Raw genomic sequence first — 19,365 nt, 5'->3', positions numbered from 1 at the left:
CATTTGCACTCAGGGTATAAAGCCTGGCAAATAATACCAGGTAAACTAGACCCTTGCAATGAGTGCTTTCTCTGTACCAGGCACTGCACTGAGCCTTCACTTGTATTAGCTCATTGAATCCTTACCAGAAACTCAGGAGATGCAGGATAGCCATGCTTTACTAGAGAAGGAAACTGGGGCCCAAATAGGTTATGTGACTTGTGTTCTGTCTCGAAGCTAGTGAGTGCTCTGTCTGTCTCCAGAGCCAGGGAATACCCCCATTGAATTCAGACCCTGTGCTGTTGGGAATCTCCAGGGAGTAGAATATGAGGGGGTAGGGTGTGGAAAAGAAAGTACAGAGGGGAGCACAGGTGATGCTTAGGCCAAGGAGGTCCTCATCACGCCATCCAAATGGCCATGAGCCTCCAGGCCAGTGGCCCAACTGGAGTCACTTTTGTCCCAACAGGCACCTCCAGCCCTAAGGACCTACCTAGGCAAAGTTGGCCCTTAACTCCCATCACATCAAATGCTTTACAAACCTCTGGACTCAACCTCAAGGTAAAGTGCAAGACTGGACAATGGTGGGGCAGCAGCGGCAGGAGGAAATGAGAAGGAGCAAGCCACCTCAAGGCCACCCAAGCCAGTTGCCCCCTTGGCCCCCTCCTGGGTCTCATCTCTGTGACAGGACTCTTGGACAAGAACTGCAGTGGGGAGTGAAGAATTGGAGAAAGGGAGGGAAAGGGAGAGGAAAGTGTGGGAGAGGGAAAGGTATAAAAACTTCCAAGACCAAGGAGTGGGAGGCTGGGGGATTCCCCGGGATAGGCGCTCAAGCTGGACCAGATGTGGAGAACAATGGGCCGGGAGGCTGGGGAGCCACAAGGGAAGGGGGAGGGAGGCTGCACCGTCGGATCAGAGAGGTCATTGTGCTTCAGGAGCCAAGGCCATGGGCACCTTTACGGTCTGGTCTGTGTGGGCAAGAGACTGCCACGGCCAATGCAGGAGCCAGAGGCAGTCCCAAGACAGGCCAAACCATGCAGATCACAACCCCCACCTCCAATAACAATGTCATTGCTCATGACTCTGGGCCAGGCTTTCCACGCACATTCCATTTCATCTCCAAGATTTCCGCCTGAGAGGTCTACTGTTCTTATTCCCATCTGCACTCTCAAGATGAGGCCCAGAGAGGTTGAGTGACTTGTCCCACATGACCCAGCTGGGAGCCTTCAGGGTCAGAATTTGAACCCAGGCAGTTCAGCTCTGATGGCCACTCTCTTAATCAGCTCTGCTTCCCTTGAGACAAAAATGGGTGATGGGGGCAGAGTCAAGACTGAGAGGTAGACAAGGGCGGGAAAAGAGGAATGGGAGAGGAATAACGGGAGACGAAGGAAACAAGGAGAGACAAGGAAGGAAGAGAGGCCGAGGCGTGACTCGTCCAGCAGGGGCTCTGGCTCTCTGCTTACTTGGCCACAGCAGGGGCTCCCCTCCCCTCAGCGGCCGCCTTGCCACATGGACAGCACCTTCCCATCCGGCCTGTCCCCGGCCGCATCCTCCTCAGCGGCAGTCCACTCAGCTTCACGGAAACTCTCTTTCTCTAATTGGCATAGAAACTCACAGCCCTCCCTTTTCCTGTAGGTGGGGTTTCCATAGGAAAAAGCTGCTTCTCTGTTTCCCTGGCCCAGCAACTGTTTGGAAGTCAGATCCCCACATCCTGCTTCACTGGGTCAGGTTCCTCTTGGACCGACTCTTGTCCATCACTGGCTCACGGGGACCCACAGTGCCCCTGTACCAGGGCTCCCCTGGCAATTTTACCTCATCGGTCCTTGCACCTCTCAAATCTCTTCTGATGAAAATGGCCTTTCCTTCTGTTAGTTCCATTATCTAATGATGGGACGAGGCTGTGCCAACAGGTCTGGGGGCAGGAGAACGGGGCTAATCAAGTCCCTCAGGAAACACTGGAGGACTCGCCCAGCCCCTGAAGAACTCTAGCGGTTTCTGGATCTAGCGCTCTCTGGCGGTAAGCATGATGCGATTTCTATCACTTCTGGGACTTCTGGGGCCCGGTGGCTACTTGTTCCTATCAGGGGATTGTCAGGAGGTGGCCACTCTCACTGTGAGATATCAGGTGGCAGAGGAGGTACCGTCTGGCACCGTGATAGGGAAGCTGCCTCAGGAACGGGGCCGGGAGGAGGAGCCTGGCCAAGCAGGGGCTGCCTTCCAGGTCCTACAGCTGCCCCAGGGACTCCCCATCCAGGTGGACTCTGAGGACGGCGTGCTCAGCACAGGGAGGCGGTTGGACCGGGAGCAGCTTTGCCGGCAGCAGGATCCCTGCCTGGTGTCCTTTGACGTGCTGGCCACAGGGGAGCGGGCGCTCATTCACGTGGAGATCCAGGTGCTGGACATCAATGACCACCAGCCGCAGTTTCCCAAAGGTGAGCAGGAGCTGGAAATCTCCGAGAGCGCCTCTCTGCGCACCCGGATCCCCCTGGACAGAGCTCTGGATCCAGACACTGGCCCCAACACCCTGCACTCCTATACCCTGTCTCCCAGCGAGCACTTCGCCCTGGATGTCATTGTGGGGCCCGATCAGACAAAACACGCAGAACTGGTGGTGGTGAAGGAGCTGGACAGGGAAATCCACTCATATTTCGATCTGGTGTTAACTGCCTATGACAGTGGGAATCCCCCCAAGTCAGGCACCAGCTTGGTCAAGGTCAGCGTCCTGGACTCCAATGACAATAGCCCTGTGTTTGCTGAGAGCTCACTGGCCCTAGAAATCCAAGAAGATGCTGCCCCTGGTACTCTCCTCATAAACCTGACCGCCACAGACCCTGACCAAGGCCCCAATGGGGAGGTGGAATACTTTCTCAGTAAGCACGTGCCTCTGGAGGTGCTGAACACCTTCAGTATTGATGCCAAGACGGGCCAGGTGACTCTGCTCCAGCACCTAGACTACGAGAAGAATCCGGCCTATGAAGTGGATGTTCAGGCAAGGGATCTGGGTCCCAATCCCATCCCAGCCCACTGCAAGATTCTCATCAAGGTTCTGGATGTCAATGACAATGCCCCAAGCATCCACATCACGTGGGCCTCCCAACCATTGCTGGTGTCCGAAGCTCTTCCCAAAGACAGTTTCATTGCTCTCATCATGGCCAACGACCTGGACTCAGGAAACAATGGTCTGGTCCACTGTTGGCTGAGCCAAGAGCTGGGCCACTTCAGGCTGAAAAGGACCAATGGTAACACATACATGCTGCTAACCAACGCCACACTGGACAGAGAGCAGTGGCCCCAATATACCCTCACTCTGTTGGCCCAAGACCAAGGACCCCAGCCCTTATCAGACAAGAAACAGCTCAGCATTCAGATAAGTGATGCCAATGACAATGCACCTGTGTTTGAGAAAAGCAGGTACCAGGTCTCCACTCGGGAAAACAACCTACCCTCTCTTCACCTCATCACCATCAAGGCCCATGATGCAGACCTGGGTGTTAATGGGAAAATCTCATACCGCATCCAGGACTCCTCGGTTTCTCACTTGGTAGCTATTGACTCAGACACAGGTGAGGTCACCGCTCAGAGGTCACTGGACTATGAACAGATGGCCAGCTTTGAGTTCCTGGTGATTGCAGAGGACAGTGGGCAGCCCCAGCTCTCATCCAGTGTCTCTGTTTGGGTCAGCCTCCTAGATGCCAATGATAATGCCCCAGAGGTGATTCACCCCATACTAAGCAATGGGAGAGCCAGCCTCTCGGTGCTTGTAAATGCTTCCACAGGTCATTTGCTAGTGCCCATTGAGAATCCCAATGGCCTGGGCCCAGCAGGCACTGACATACCACTACAGGCCACCTCCAGCTCTCGGCCATTCCTTTTGGTGACTATTATAGCAAGAGATGCAGACTCAGGGGCAAATGGAGAGCTTCTCTACACCATTCGGAGCGGGAATGAAGCCGGTGTCTTTGTCCTAAGCCCCAACCTGGGGCAGCTGTTCATCAACGTCACCAATGCCAGCAGCCTCACTGGGAGTGAGTGGGAGCTGGAGATTGTGGTGGAAGACCGAGGCAGCCCCTCCTTGCAGACCCGAGCCCTGCTGCAGGTCTTGTTTGTCACCAGTGTGGACCACTTGAGGGATTCAGCCCGTGAGCCAGGGGCCCTGAGCACATCAGTACTCACGGTGATTTGCCTGGTCGTACTGCTTGCTGTCTTTGGGTCGATCTTGGCTCTGATCACGTCTATCTGCCGGACGGAGAAAAAGGACAACAGGGCCTACAACTGTCGGGAGGCTGAGTCCACCTACCGTCACCAGCCCAAGAGGCCCCAGAAACAGATTCAGAAGGCAGACATCCAACTTGTGCCTATGCTCAGGGGCCAGGTGGATGAGCCTGGTGAAGTCGGGCAGCCCCCCAAGCATGTGGGCGAGGAAGCAATGATGGAAGCAGGTTGGGACTCCTGCCTGCAGGCCCCCTTTCATCTCACACCGACTCTGTACAGGACTCTGCGTAACCAAGGCAACCAGGGAACGCTGGCCGAGAGCCGAGAGGTGCTTCAGGACACTGTCAACCTCCTTTTCAACCATCCCAGGCAGAGGAACGCCTCCCGAGAGAACCTGCACCTTGCCGAGCCCCAGCCCGCTGTAGGCCAGCCCCGCTCAAGGCTCCTGAAGGCTGCGGGCAGCCCCACAGGAAGAGTGCCTGGAGACCAGGGCAGCGAGGAGGCCCCGCAGAGCCCGCCAGCCTCCTCTGCAACCCTGAGGCGGCAGCGGAATCTCAATGGTAAAGTAGCCCCTGAGAAAGAGTCAGGCCCCCGTCAGATCCTGCGGAGCCTGGTCCGGCTGTCTGTGGCCGCCTTTGCGGAGCGGAACCCTGTAGAGGAGCTCACCGTGGATTCGCCTCCTGTTCAGGTACCTCTCTCTCTGGTCACCCCTGGATCACCATGAACAGCATCAGACCCCATTACCCTCACATTCATTCCTTAGGCTCACCAAGCACCTTAGGATGCATTGGGTGCAGTGGTTCAGCTCTGGAGTCAGAAGAATTTAGCTGTGTGGTCCTGGACAAATGACTTGCTGTCTCTGAGCTTTAGTTTCCTTACCTATAAAGCAGGGATGGCAATAAGAGCATCTGCCTCACAGAATTGTCACTTAATTCCTATTGAGCACTTACTCAGAGCACCTGGCACAAGCAGACACACAGCAAAGGCAGTGAGCAACAGTACCTGCCTTCATCTCATTTGGGCAATTTTCCCTGTGAAGCAAGCTGGCATGGGCATTACTGCCCCCGGGTCTCAGGGGCTGCCTGAGACCCCAGAGCTTGCCAGCTAGGCCTGCTGGGTAGGGCAGTGGAAACAATCTTGGGACTTGGGAGTTAGGCAGATCTAGGTTCCAATTTTGGCACAGTCACTTTAGGAGCTGGGCAACATTATCTTATTTTCTTCATCTATAAGATGGGAGTTGTGATACCAAACTTACCTGTGTCTACCTCCCAGGGGGTTAAAGATTAAATGGGATGATGAATGTCTGTGTCCAGTGACCTAGGGTTTACTGGACACAAATGGGAAAGCTTTTTCTGGGATGGGGCCTGATCTCACATCCATATCGACTCCTCTGAACCCCAGATCATTTCCCTGTGCCCAAGGCACACTTCTGTCATGAGCCAGGCCACCAGCTCATGTTTCCTGCAGAGCAAGGACACGGCTTCCTTCCCCCACCTCTTCCCCAGGAAGCCACCTGGAGGCGGCCCAGCTGCTCTTTCAGGAGTCCTGCCCTGGCTCTGTGCAGCCCCAGAAGCATTGTCCAGAGCCATTCATTCATTCACCCATTCATTCATCAAATGTTTATTGAATAAGCTCTTTGTGTCAAATATGGTGCTGGTGGTTGCCAGAGACAGCAGAGAGCAGGCCCTGCGGGTGACCCTATTGAAAGAGAGAAGGGCACCCAGGTGAGTTCGACTTAAAGGTAAGAGGCAGCTTGCCTAATACTTGGTGTCTTTCCAGTAGCATAGAGCTGCTGTGGAGTCAGATCTGGGTTCAAATTCCATCCGGCCCTGCCTCTAATTGCTAGGTAGCCCCTGTGTGCCTCAGGTGCCACATCTGCAAAATGGGTATAATAGCATCCTTTTCCTTGGGTTACTGAAGAATGACATGAGATTAGATACCACTGGACAGTTAGTAAGTGGTTATCCTGAGATCTATTACTAAGTGATTTATAGACTTTCACTCATTTAATCTTCATATCCACAACCAACACATGACCTGGGTCTTGTTATCATCCCCTGTTTTACTGCTGAGGAAACTGAGCCTCAGGATTCCTTAAGGTCACACAGATGGGAGATGGAGCAGGGGAAGATTTAGGATTTGAACCTGAGTCTGACTCGAGTCTGACTCTAGCTGTGAAATGACCCTGAATGACGGCATATCACCTAGGAACTGGCACTCAGGGAGTGTCCCTGAAGTATCGGCTGTCACTCGAGAAAAGGGTGGCAGGTGCCTTAGGAGGGCTTCTGGGCCTGGGCCAGGAGGTGGGAACGGCCCCAAGGTGGGCAGTGGGGCCCTGACACTCCCAAGTCACAGTGAAACCCCAGTCCCAGCCACCTCCCCTTCCAGACCTCCTCTGAGGTCGGCCCTTTCTGTCACAGCTGTCCAAAGGGCAGAGGGATCTCCTCGGAGCGGAGGTGAGCTGGGCCCCGGAGGCAGACACAACATTTCTAGGAGTAACAGCCCAAACCCCTCGACTCTGCGGAGCATTTTAAACTTTAAAACCACCTAATTAATCCTGACAAGCCTGAGAAGAAGGCTGGGTAGTATTTTTAGATTCACCTTAGAGATGAGGAAACTGAGATCTGAGTACATCTAAAAACCTGCCTGTCATCACACAACAAACTAGAAATGACTTTGACTTGGCCTGTTGCCTCCCTCATAAGAGCCTGTGGGACTCTAGCCCTGAACATCTCACCCACCCCTGTCCCATTCACCAGCCTTTCTGAAACTCCACTGTCTCCTCTGGCCTTTCAGCTTGAGTACCTTCTGACTGAAACTCCTTTCACCCCTCACCCAGACTCTCACCCTCTCTCCACTTGCTAACCCTCTGTGGAAACTCCAGGTCTCAGTAGAGGGGCCTGTGATGCAGTATGAACTCAGAAAACATTTGTTGAAATAAGTGAATGACTTCCCTGTAGCCACACCCCACACACACACAACTCTTTCCTTGCTCTAAGTTGGGTGAGGGGCTTTCATCTGCTCCACTTGACCTCTATCCTTTCCCAACTCCGATGTAACCCCCCATAGTAGCCCACATGCCCTGTCTCCCCTGACTGTCCTCCCAGGCAGACTGAGAGTTCCCTGAGGGCAGCAACTGGGCTGTGATCTCATTCTTACTCCCATAGCAAGCACAGGCCCTGGCACAAGCAGGCCCTCATTAAATACTTGTCGAGTGAATGAAAAGATGAATAAATGATTCAGAACACCCTCTGTCTTCTTATAACATAGTTACATCTGACCCACCAACACTGGCTGAGTGTTTGAATACTGCTGAAGAGGGAGATATAACACTTTAAGATGATCCTTATTGAAGTAATAATACATTTATAGTCAGGAAATGCCTTTTCCACCCCCATCTCACAGTGTCCACCGGGAGGAGGTCTCATGGGGGCCCCCAGAGGGCCCTTATTCTTTCTCTCAGACACCCAGGTCCCGGGAATCTGTAGTTGACACAAAGCCAAGCAGGGAACCTGCCTGCACACGTCCCTGCCTCCGTCACCATCTTCACCATCCCCCATCCGATCCACAAACATCTGAGGCTGGAGGAAAGACTATAAAAAGAAAGCGCCGGCATTGAGGGAAACATCCGGTAAGGAAGTGTGCTGGGTCGGAATTGTGTGGAGTCAACAGATTTTTCCTGTCTTGTAGCAAATCTCCCAGCTGCTGTCCCTGCTGCATCAGGGCCAATTCCAGCCCAAACCAAACCACCGGGGAAATAAGTACTTGGCCAAGCCCGGCAGCAGCAGGTAAGCAGCACGTAGCCCCAACTCTGGTTTCTCAAGCCCCCTCCCCACCAGCCTGCCCTCACCCTTGCAGCCTCTGTGCTGCAAGGAAGGGTGAGCACATTCCAGATGCTGCTCCCCTGGGAGACTGCAGTGACCAGCATCCATCCCCCCACCCAGACAGCTTGGTCCTGGAGCTACTACTGTATTAATAGTATTTACAGGACCCAGAGTCAATAAGGAAATGACTTCATCCCTGAGGCTCTATCTGTCCTCTGACTTCAGAGGGACTAGAATATGGACTTTAAATCTGTAACGTTCAGCCTTCGTGCTCTTGACACTTAAATATAATATGAAGGTTCCTGGCTAAGGATATGGGTATGTGGGTGTGTTTCTTTGGGCTGTCCTAGAATTAAAGAGACCTCAAGAGGACAACTAATTTAACTCCCTCTTGTTACAGATGGAGAAACTGAGGCTCTAAGTAGTTTGATCCTACCCAGCTACGTAAACTTGAGTAAGTCAGATCAAGCCTCAGGCCTGCAGTTTCTCATCTGTGAGATGGAGGTCGCCACTTCCTTGTAGTGATGGGGTAAGAATTTAGTGACCACAAGTGTTCTAAGCCTGTGGCCCAGTGCCTGGAACAAAGGAGGTATACAAACAATGCTAAGTCCTTTCCCCTTAAAGTGACTTTGTCAAATAACCAGTGAGTGGCAAAGCTGGGACTCGCTCTCAGGATACTGACTTCCAGTTCAGTGCTCTTGCTGTGACAACTTATAGTCATTTTGTTTGGTTGGTTTTTGGCGAAGATAGCTAGAAACACTGTACAGTGGGGGTGAGCACATATACTCCAGAGTCACCTCAGCCTGCCTTTGAAATCTGACTTCATCACTTAACCTGTGGGAACCTTGGGCAAGATGCATAATCTTTACAAGTCTTAGTTTTCTCATTTGTAAAATGAGGATGATAACAAGAGAAGCCCTTACAGAAGTGAAAGGTTTGATGAGAAGGGGAATATACCTTGCAAAGCATATATCTGACTCAGAGGAATTACTCAATAAACATTAGTTGTTGTCATTACTTGCAAACTTGCCACCTTCCTGCTGAAATGGCCATAGAGAAAAAGCAGCAAGGACCCCAGGCCTTAAAGGCTGTTGGGGAGCCTTCCCAGATGCTGGGATGAGAAGCCAGGCCTACCCACTGTGCTGAGGTAGTCCCAGGAACTGGCCTCCTCAGTGATAGAGAGGGGCCATGAGAGGGAGAGGCCAGGGAGACAGCAAGAGACTCCAGAGTAGACTCTTAGTAGTTTTGGGATGCCTTACCTCAGCTGCATCCTCTATTGACCTGCTCTTCTGGTCTGGGATTTAGCCTCAAACAAGGAGGAGGGAACATTCAGTCATTCAGTCCACCAGGTATTTATTAAGCGCCTACTATGTGCCAGCCTCTGTTCAGAGCACTGGTGAGAGAGCAGGGAATGACACAGACATCAGTCCACCAGGTATTTATTAAGCGCCTACTATGTGCCAGCCTCTGTTCAGAGCACTGGTGAGAGAGCAGGGAATGACACAGACAAAAATCCTTGCCCTTGGAGACCTCCCTGATGGTCCAGTGGCTCAGACTCCATATTTCCAGTGCAGGGGTCTCAGGTTAGATCCCTAGTCAGGAAACTAGATGCCACATGCTGCAATTAAGACCTGGAATAGCCAAATAATAAAAATAAACACTAAGAAAAAAACTCTGCCACCACTGGAACTCATACTTGGCTGGAGGGATGGAGAGATGGAAGGGTGACTGCACTGGATCAACCAAGGTTTACTAAACTTCTACTCTGTACCAGGTAACGAGAAGGAATGGAGGGACAATGGTGAATAATATCTGTGCATTCACTTTTGTTTGCTGAGTGCTTAGAACACTGTGCTAAGGCCTTTACCTGTGACACCTCATTTTACCCCCACAATGCCCCGTGAGGTGGTTGTTGTTTATTGCTTTCATTTTACAGATGAAGAAACAGACTCAGAGTAGGCAAGGGGGCTGGGATCAAGAAACCCAGGTTGGTCTGACTCTGAAGCCTGGGCTGGGAACCTAGTTCACTTTGCAGATGAATGAATGCTGGCATGAATAGCAGAATATTCATAAGCAGGAATGAATGAATCTGTGTGTGAATTTCCTCACTGGTGGAATGGGTTGGCTTCCTCTGCAGGAGTACAGTCCCAGACACAGATGGCCCAGGAGCCAGGGCTGGTGGCCAGGCAGAACCAGACCAGGAGGAAGGACCCCTGGACCCTGAAGAGGACCTCTCTGTGAAGCAGCTGCTAGAAGAAGAGCTGTCAAACCTCCTGGACCCCCACACAGGTAGGGACTTCCCAGGGTCACCCTGACCCCACTTCTGCCCCTACAGTCCCTTCCTGTGCCCAGGCTTCAGAGGGCTGTTCCAATCCACTGCAGGGAAACACAGCTAGTCTATTTCTGGAGAAGACTATCAGCAACATTTATTACTTCCCCTGGAGCTTCAGGTCTTCATTTGTTTAAAGACCAGATTTGTCTTTGATTATGCATTTAAAAAGTCATCAAAGAATAGTGAACAATTACTGAGCTCTTGGTGTGTGCCAGGTACTAAGGAAGCCTCTTGGAAGGCATTATCTCAAGTTAAGCTTCCACACAGTCTTCTGAGGTAGACATTAGGAGTTCTAACTTAGAAATCAGCAAACTGAGGCTCAGAAAGGTAACACAGCCTTCCCAGAATCACCTAGCTCATCAGTGATGGAAGGGAAGTCAACCTGGGCCCACCTACCATTAGGGGACCTCTCTTTACCTCCTAAACCACTCATCTGCATTTCTTATTGTGTTTGAAGACCCCTTTACCAGGAGAACTCAAGAATCTGCTGGTCACCCCCCACCTCCCCCCAGCACATATCAGTCAGCCTCTTTCAAGTAACACACACTAAGTCTGACCTATGCTGTGGTTTTCTGTTGCATAGTTAATAATCTATTTCTCATCTGGTCATATTCTGTATGCTGAAAGCATGGCAGGGATTTCCCTTTGCTTGGTTAAAAAAATATAGCTAACATTTATTGAGTGCTTTCTGTGTGCTAGTCCCTCTTCTAAGTGCCTCATGAGAAAATCTTCTGAGATTGGGACTATTCATTATCCCCATTTCATAAAGAAAAAAAAAAAAAACTGAGTGACCAGGGTTTTAATAATTTTCCCAAGGTTGTGTAGCCTATGGTTATTAACCCAGGCAGTGTGGCTCTAAATTAAAATTAAGTAAAATGAAATCTAATTAAAATTAAGTAAAATGAAAAATTCAGTTCCTCAGTCATACCAGCCATGTTTCCAGTGCCACATGTGGCTAATGAATATTGCTTTGGACAGCACAAATACAGAGAACTTTAAAGGACTGCATTGTCTAGAATGTAGAGCTATGAGGTCCATTCCAGTAACCAATAGCCATGTGTGAAAATGGCTGGACCAGCTGAGATGTGATAGAAGTATAAAACACACTCCAGAGTCTGAAGACTTAGTATGAAAAAAGAATGTAAAACATATTAATAATTTTTAAAATATTGATTACATGATAAAATGATATTAAATATAAAAAACTTACATAAATTAATCTCACCTTTTCTTTTTACTTTTTAAATCTGGCTATTAGAAAATTTCAGATGACCTCAGTGCTGGTGTTATATCTCTATGTTCCAGCTTTGTGCTGGAACCTGTGGGCTTAGTTCCCATGTGGTCCTGATTCCTCATAGCACAGAGGGCAAGGAACACAGCAGGATGGTAACAAGTTGGAGAACGAATAGCACAGCAATGGTAGCAGAACCTGCACTGCCCATAGGGCTGGACCGTGATGGGGCTACTGGTGAATGGGCCTGACACTGGGGTCTCAGTTGCATCAGGTAAAAGCCCCACCAGAGGATGTGATGATGATCATATTTTACTGGCTGCATGAGCTCATTGCATCCTCATAGCCACCTACAAGATAAGTGCTACTATCTCACCACTTTATAAGAGAAAAAAAGAGCCTCAGAGAGATTAAGCAAGTTTTCCAAGTTGACACTGCTCATAAGATGCAAAGCTAGGAAACCAAACCCCGGTCTGTCCAGTGCCCACCTGCCTCGGAGTGAATTCACCATCATGTTTCAGCCATTCTCCTACACTCCACTGATTTTCTCATTGCAAGCTTCATTCCTTCTGAAGCCCTCTGACCCTTGTACAAGGAAAAGCCTGATTCTGTAACACCAAAAGAGTTCCAACCTTATTACCCCAGAGTCTCAGGGAACTAAGGTTTACATTTCCCAAATGTCCAGGGTTAATATTTATGTTCATTCAATCATTCAATAAACGTTCACTGAGCCCTGGGCGTGGCCTGGACTAGTCGGAAAGGGGCTGACCCTGCCTCACAGCCTGCATAGCCCCACACTGACAAGGCAAGACCAAGACTCATTTATCAATAGAAACAGCATTTAGCTGTATTTTGGAATAACTTTTCAAAATCACAAAAGTAATATTTGGTTAATAGAGACAAATGTAGATAAACAAAAAGGGAATAAATCATTTCTGCCCAGGGCAATTTCAGCAAACACTTTGACTTATCCCTTTCCAGTCTTTCACTCTATGCACAGATTTTAAACCCGCTCACCTTAAGCAAGTATTAAATACATGTTAAAGTAGATGTTGTGCTTTTTTTTTTTTCTTTAAAGATACAGATTCTTAACCACAAGGCCTATGCTTTGTCTCCTCAGCCCTGGCCTCTATCACTGGGCCTGGGACTGGTTTCCTAAGACAGGATTTTCTGTTGAAGAGATGCTAAAAGGAGAAGTGTGATGGTGGGATTCGGGGTCAGGGGGACACTTTGTCACTGCCCCGTCCCTTTCCTGGGACAGCTCTTAGGCAGCCAGCCCCTTCACAGCGTTTCCCGCAGCTTGAGAGGCAAAGGTAGCGGTGTGGAGAGCGTGCGGTATTGAGAGCAGGTGACAGTACAGCCCTTAGCGGGCCAGGGAAGCCAGAACCACAGGTGAGCACCTAGCATCCAGGGAGAGAGGAAGGGCAAGTTCTCCAGACAGTGGGTCTCAGCGGTACAATCACAGGGGGCTTCCAATCATCAGACCCGGGGGTCAAATCTGGGCTTGGGTGCCTAGTAGATGAATGACGGAACTTCCCGGAACTCGTTTCCTCATCCATAAAATACTCTTGACTTCAAAGGTGTGTGTGGAGGTTAAATGAGATAATTATGTAAATTGCTTGGCACAGAAATACTTAATAAGCGGTCACTATTATTAATATTATGAATTGGAAAGGAAGGCAGCAGCAAGCCAGGAACTACAGCATTGGCTAAAAAGGGGAATCCCTCCAGCGGCCCCATCCTCAACTAGTGGTGTCCGTCCTGAGGGAGTGAAAATCCTGGCTGTACAGGGATGGATGGAGGCCACCTAAACCCGAAACACCCCCGGGGACTGGGAGATGCTTTAGAAAGAGGCCAATTTCTAATTCTAGGCCTTCCTCCTCCCGCGGCCGCGTCCCGACTCCAGCTCACGAGCGAACCTCAGTCGCTGCCTTCCTGCCCGGCGCGCTTCCTCCTCAGGGCCTCTTCCTTCCCGCCCCTCTCCGGCCGCCCCATCTGTCCGCCCCCCCATTTCCCTTCCCTCCTTTGTCTGGCGCCCCGCCCGCCTGCCCGGGGCTCCGCCCTCACCGCGTCCCCTTCGCCCCCTGCAGGCCTGGCCCTGGACCGGCTGAGCGTCCCCGACCCGGCCTGGATGGCAAGACTTTCTTTGCCCCTCTCCACCAACTACCGTGACAACGTGTTCTCCCCGGACGCTGCGACCTCGGAGGAGCCCAGGACCTTCCAGACGTTCGGCAAGGCGCCCGAGCTGAGCCCGACAGGCACGCGGCTGGCCAGCACCTTCCTGTCGGAGATGAGCTCGCTGCTGGAGATGCTGCTGGAGCAGCGCCCCGCCGTACCGGTGGAGGCCGCCTCCGAGGTGCTGCGGCGGCTCTCTGTCTGCGGGAGGACCCTCAGTCTAGACCTGGCCACCAGCGGGGCCGCGGGCTCCGAAGGCCTCACGGGCCTAGCTGGGAACAAGGGGGCCGAGAGCAGGACCAGCAGCGGCAGCAGCAGCAGCAGGGGCCAGTGGATCCAGGAACCGGGGACCCTGGGAGATGTTAGGAAGCCCAGGCCCTGAGGATTCTGGGACAGGAACTAGTGTCTCTAATCTTTGAACTCACTGACCAGAGGTGGGCTGAGAACTTTAGGGTGACGGATGCTGCCCCACAGAGGAGGCAGGAGCCCCAGGACAAAAAGCTGGCTGACCAAAGCAACCCCATGTTAAGTGCTGGCTCTACCTGTGGAGTTTTTGGAGGAGGGAGGCAGTTTGTGGCTAAGTGTTTGCTGGTAAAACACATGGAAGAAGAGCACAGAGGGTTCATCCTCTTTGCAAAAGAGATGCCAAGGAGCATCCCAAGCAGGAAGGAGGGCCTGGTTGCACCCTGGAGGGTTGGGGACTGGATCCTGGGGCACCAGGCAAAGCCCTCTGACCTACTAATAAAGGAAATGCAGTGGGTAGTTACCCTGTTTGCACCTGTCAGGAGGGACAGGGAGGAGGGAAGAGTAGGGTGAGGGTTCTTTGTCATCCAGTCGCTGGCTGGAGTGTCATTGTGGGCCTGGATGGGAGGGTGCACAGTGTTAGGTCAGTGGTGATGGACATAGGTACACTAGACCCTCACTCCCCCATTGCTACAGTATCAAATAATCCGCTTCCCAGGTGAAAATTAAAGCTAAGAAAAGCATGAGTATTTATAGAGTATTAACAGGGGCCTTTACAATAGGATTTAATTTCATTTCCTCACAACCCAAGGAAGGGAGGTATTATTATCCCCATTTCACATACAAGGCCATGAGACTTGGGAGAGGCTGAGTGTCTTGCCCAAGATCAAGCAGAGAAAGGAGGCAGAGCCAGAAATTGGAACTAGGCTTGTCCAACACCAATATCCATGCTCTCGACTTTGGCCCTAGACTGCCAGCCAAGGAAAAGAAAGGAAGAGCTACCACAGGTGGGCTTTTGCCAGAAGTGGGCTTGCCTGAAATCCCCTGAGGAAAAATATTGAAAAGAATATTTCCAAAGCCTCTCAGGCTGCGCATCTCTGCTCTTCCGAGCGCAGAGTGAGGGAGACTTATCATGGACCTGATGCAGGCTGGGCCTCTGCAAACTCCTGTCCTTCCCTAGCAAGCAGCCCTTCAGGTGCAGAAGTCATCTTTCCAGACCCACTGATCGTGGGTAAATCTTCCTCTGTCACAGCAGTGAATTCAGGCCCTAGAGGACAGTGTGTGAATTGGGTCTATGAAATCAACACTGACAGCAGCAAACCTTCCAGGGGAGGAGGGGATGGAAAAAAAACAGCAAATATTTTCCCAAGGTTCAGCCTTATAATTTTCCTGGAAGTTTCCAAGCAGTCTATTCAGCTTCTCAACAATGTGGAGGCTCTCCCTGATACTAAAGAAGAAATTTCTGTGCCTCTCCTTTCATCCTTTTCCGGAACTCAGAACACATGTTCACTGTTCGCTGAAAGGTGCCAATCATGCTCCCATCTAGGAATAATGAAAACCATCCATATAGTGATGGTTTTACTATGTAGTGATATAGTGAATCACTATATATAGCGAATTCACTATAGTGATATAGTGAATGTAGTGAGGCATCATTATTCCATTATCCCATTTTACAGGTGAACAAAATGGGGCCCCCAAAGTGCTTCTGGAGCTCAGGGAGCAGGGTCTCTTGGTCTCTGATATATCACTCCAGGGCAGAATAACGTCTTTACAAGATCTGTGATTTGCAAGTTGTTTGGTTCCCCCAGCCAATGAAAGAGGCTGGGGGACACCAAGCAGGTAGGGTCTCCAATCTGACCAGCAAGGCACCTGGCCCAAGGCAACACTTGAATACTTGTTGAATGGAAGAAAAAAATGAAACAGTGGGTACAGAAATGCTACAGGATTCCCTTTTCTCTATACTGGAGCCCCAGGTATAAGACTTCATTAGAAAAGAGAAAAAAAAAAGGTTCCATTACGTGAAAACAGACTGAAAACCATAGCACTGGAGTAGACAGTGCTGACCCCCAATCACTAGTGGATTTTCAGTGCAGAGCTGATGTTGGGCGATGGAGAGAAGAGAAGAGGAGATGACCTAAGGAAACTGGAACCATTGCTCACAATTGGATCACTGCCTCCCTCTAGTTCAAAAGACCTAAATCTGTAGTTCTAGGAACCCCTGCACACTTGGCAAAATTTTGTATACAGGCTTTTTTCCTAGGCAGAAGATACAGAGTTAGCAGATTTTCAAAGGAACATGTGACCTATAAAAAAGGTAAGCAGTGCTCCTCAAGTCACTAAACCTCCACAGACAGGCAGTTTTAATCACAAGGAGTCTGAACGCTTTATTGCCAAAGAAATGGCAAGACAGGAAGGACTGACTGGCCCAGAGCCACACAGCAGGTTTGTGGCAGAGCTAGCATCTACATCTGAAATTCAGATGATGTTCTTTCTGATATATCAAGGGTCCTTAACCTGGGGTTCCTGGTCGAGCTTTGGGATCTAAGGACCTGCTGAATAGCATGCAAAATTGGGAGGATGCATACTTTTCCATGAGAAGGAGACAGTGCTTTCATCTGATTCTCAAAGGGGTCTGTGACCTAAATAAGATTAAGGACCACTGTGATCCTTGATTTCCCACAGAATCTGGAGAACTTGTAGGTAGAGCTGTTTCTGAGGCAACCGACCTTTGATCAGGGCTGGGGTGTATATTGGTGAGCCTTGGTGCTCTTGCCCAAACCTGGCACCCCCTCCAAGGGCTGATGCCAGCCCTTTCCCCCAAGAAACAGTTGAGAGTGAGACAGTGTGTATGCTGACAGAACTGAGTGTGCTGAACGGAAAGGTTACAGAAACTTCTTGACATCAGCTGAGATGTCAGAGCTGAAGCTTTGGACATGCTCAAACATCTTCCACCAAGATGGGCTCTGTCCCCCGGGAGACTGAAGGAGCAGGCGAGCCAGCGAGCACTCTGTTAAATGTCGTCTTAATTTGGAAAGCGCAGGGGGACATTTTTTTATCAATAGTCAGCCATTCTCCAGCACTAGGAGCGCCACAACGCAGTGCTCACTTGGAGCCCGGGGGCAGTTTCGAGATTGACAGGCAGCCTCCCTGCCTGTCACCCAACTTCAGCTTGGCAGCTCACTGACCCTACCTCTCCTCTGACTGAAATGAGAGGGATATGGCAACTACCACCCTTGGGACTCTGGAGAGAACCGAATCCCCAACATAGCAAGACAGGAAGGGGAGAGGAAGAGTTTCCGCACAGGATCAGCCTGGCACACAGTGTGCACCCAGAAAATAGGTCAGTATCTTCCAGTCCCTGCTGAGTAAGTGGGTACAATATAGTGGGTCAGGGGTGGGAGGCATGATCAGAAACATTCATTCAACAAACATTTTGTATTTATGAATAATTACTAAGGGTCAGAAGTAGCACTAGGAATGGCAGTGGCGGGAGGGGTACACAGACTCATTTAAATATTTTAAAGCAATTCCTAGGTGTTGAGTAGTCTTGGCACTGGCTGATGTCAGGTGGAGAGAAGATAATGCATAGAATCACTCATTCACTGAATGAAATTTACTGAACATTTGCTAAATGCCTTGCACTGAAAATATAATGAACCAAACAGCGTCCGCAGTGTCAGTGGAAAGTTAAAGTGTTAGTCATGTCTGACTCTTTGTGACCCCATGGACTATAGCCCACCAGGCTCCTCTGTCCATGGAATTCTCTAGGCAAGAATACTGGAGTGGGTAGCCATTCCCTTATCCAGGGGATCTTCCCAACCCAGAGATTGAACCCTGGTCTCCTGCCCTGTGGGCGAATTCTTTACTGACTGAGCCACCAGGGAAGCCACAGTGGCAGGGCCCTCTGAAAACAGCATCTCCAGATAAGGAAACTGAGGCAGCAGAGCCTTGGCAAAGGGCTCACTGCTGAGGGCACCAGGGCTCCAACGCTCGGTCATCTGGATCCAGGTTGGCCCTGCTAACAGGGCCACCTCCCTAGCCTCCCCTCACATTTCCTTTCAGGGCACTGACAATGAGTCATTAACAGCGGAATTTTAATGGCAAAAGCACAGCAGTTCCAGGGGCTGCGAGGAAGCCCATCCCCTGGGGCTGTACAGAGACCGCAGGGACTGAACAGCTAAGGATTTTTGGTCCCTTGACAACATTCGTCTCACGACTCTCCATCCTTCCTTCTCCACAACGGGAGCTTAAAAACATCCCCTCTCTGTATCTGGCATGCCAGATTGGATTAGCACTTAATTTGTAACAACCGAGGGGGAGGGAGAGCCCTACCTGGCCATCACTACAGGAGGCCCAAGTTCCCCAGACTGTCTGAACTGCCCCTTGGCCCCAGGCATGACCAGAGAAGCTGATAATCAGAGAACCCCCAGTGACAAAAGGAGGGGAAGAGGCTGGGGAGCGTGGCTCCACGGGAAGGCAGGAAGTGACACTTTACACAGGGGGTGCCCCAGGAAGGTTTACCAGCTATCTGAGGGGAGCTGGGCTCTGTGCCCAGCTCTATGAGGGGAGCACTCGGTTAACCAAGTTCTTTACTGCAGGACTTCTTGGAACCTTGAATATGCTGATGTATATTGTGAATCTATAAAAAGGGGATGTCTAGTGCAGCGTTTCCCAAACTTATCTGACCACAGACCTTTTTTTTTTTTTTTTGCAGAGATGAGTACGCTGCACAGCTTAAAACCCTGAGCTTTAACCAGTGAGTGTCTTGAGCCCTTACCTGCACAACGGGGCCTCATGCTAAGTGCTGAGGATACTGGAATCCAAAGAAAAAGTCCCTGCTTCCAAGGAGCTATCTGTGGGAGGAAGCCACAGGAGGGGACCAGGCAGGTGAGGCCCGTGTTCAGGGCAGCCCTGGAAAGGGAGTAGAGGGCAGGGGAGGCACGGGAGCTGGAGGAAGCTTAGGGCTCCAGTGGCGAGACCACTAGAAGTGGGAGGGGGTGCGGCCGGCAGAGAGAGAAATGTGGAGAACTCCCCTCCTCAGATCCTACCCACTTGGAGCTAGCCATGCTGGGTGGTCTTTCCCATTTGAACAGTTCCTAGGGGCTTGGTCCTCAGTCCTTCCCACCCGCACCCTCAACCACATCTCTGCTATTGAACTTGGGCTAACATCCAGAAGCCGGGGAACAGCTATGCACAAATTCAGTAATTGGAGTCATTAGCGTTGACTCAGAAATCATTTTTTTCTATGTCTCTCTCTTGGAGAAGCTTTTAAGACCCTTTAAATTGGTTAATGGAGAGTTTAGATATGAGGATGGAGCCTCGGCTTTCAGCTTCCCCTGCCCGTCTCCCTGGCTTTCCCCAACATACTC

At 50.8% G+C, this 19,365-nt stretch overlaps 1 protein-coding gene across 2 annotated transcripts; it reads left to right on the top strand.

The window, feature by feature from the left end:
- Positions 1-618: 618 nt before the first annotated feature.
- PCDH12 (protocadherin 12) lies at positions 619-14,516 on the top strand. 2 transcript variants are annotated; one of them, XM_061423800.1, is made up of 4 exons: positions 627-4,876; positions 7,879-7,976; positions 10,150-10,301; positions 13,666-14,516. In XM_061423800.1, the coding sequence occupies exons 1-4, from the start codon at positions 2,000-2,002 to the stop codon at positions 14,130-14,132; spliced, it is 3,594 nt and encodes a 1,197-aa protein (XP_061279784.1). In that variant the 5' UTR covers positions 627-1,999; the 3' UTR covers positions 14,133-14,516. The 2 variants fall into 2 exon arrangements, with proteins under 2 accessions (XP_061279785.1, XP_061279784.1); XM_061423801.1 differs by lacking the exons at positions 10,150-10,301; positions 13,666-14,516 and adding an exon at positions 8,413-8,538 and having other exon boundaries at positions 619-4,876.
- Positions 14,517-19,365: the final 4,849 nt, after the last annotated feature.

The sequence above is a fragment of the Bos javanicus genome, chromosome 7, assembly GCF_032452875.1.
Source record: "Bos javanicus breed banteng chromosome 7, ARS-OSU_banteng_1.0, whole genome shotgun sequence".
Classification (NCBI taxonomy): Eukaryota; Metazoa; Chordata; class Mammalia; order Artiodactyla; family Bovidae; genus Bos; species Bos javanicus.
The sequence above is the reverse complement of the archived record's forward strand: the minus strand, read 5'-3'. Positions and strand labels throughout refer to the sequence as shown.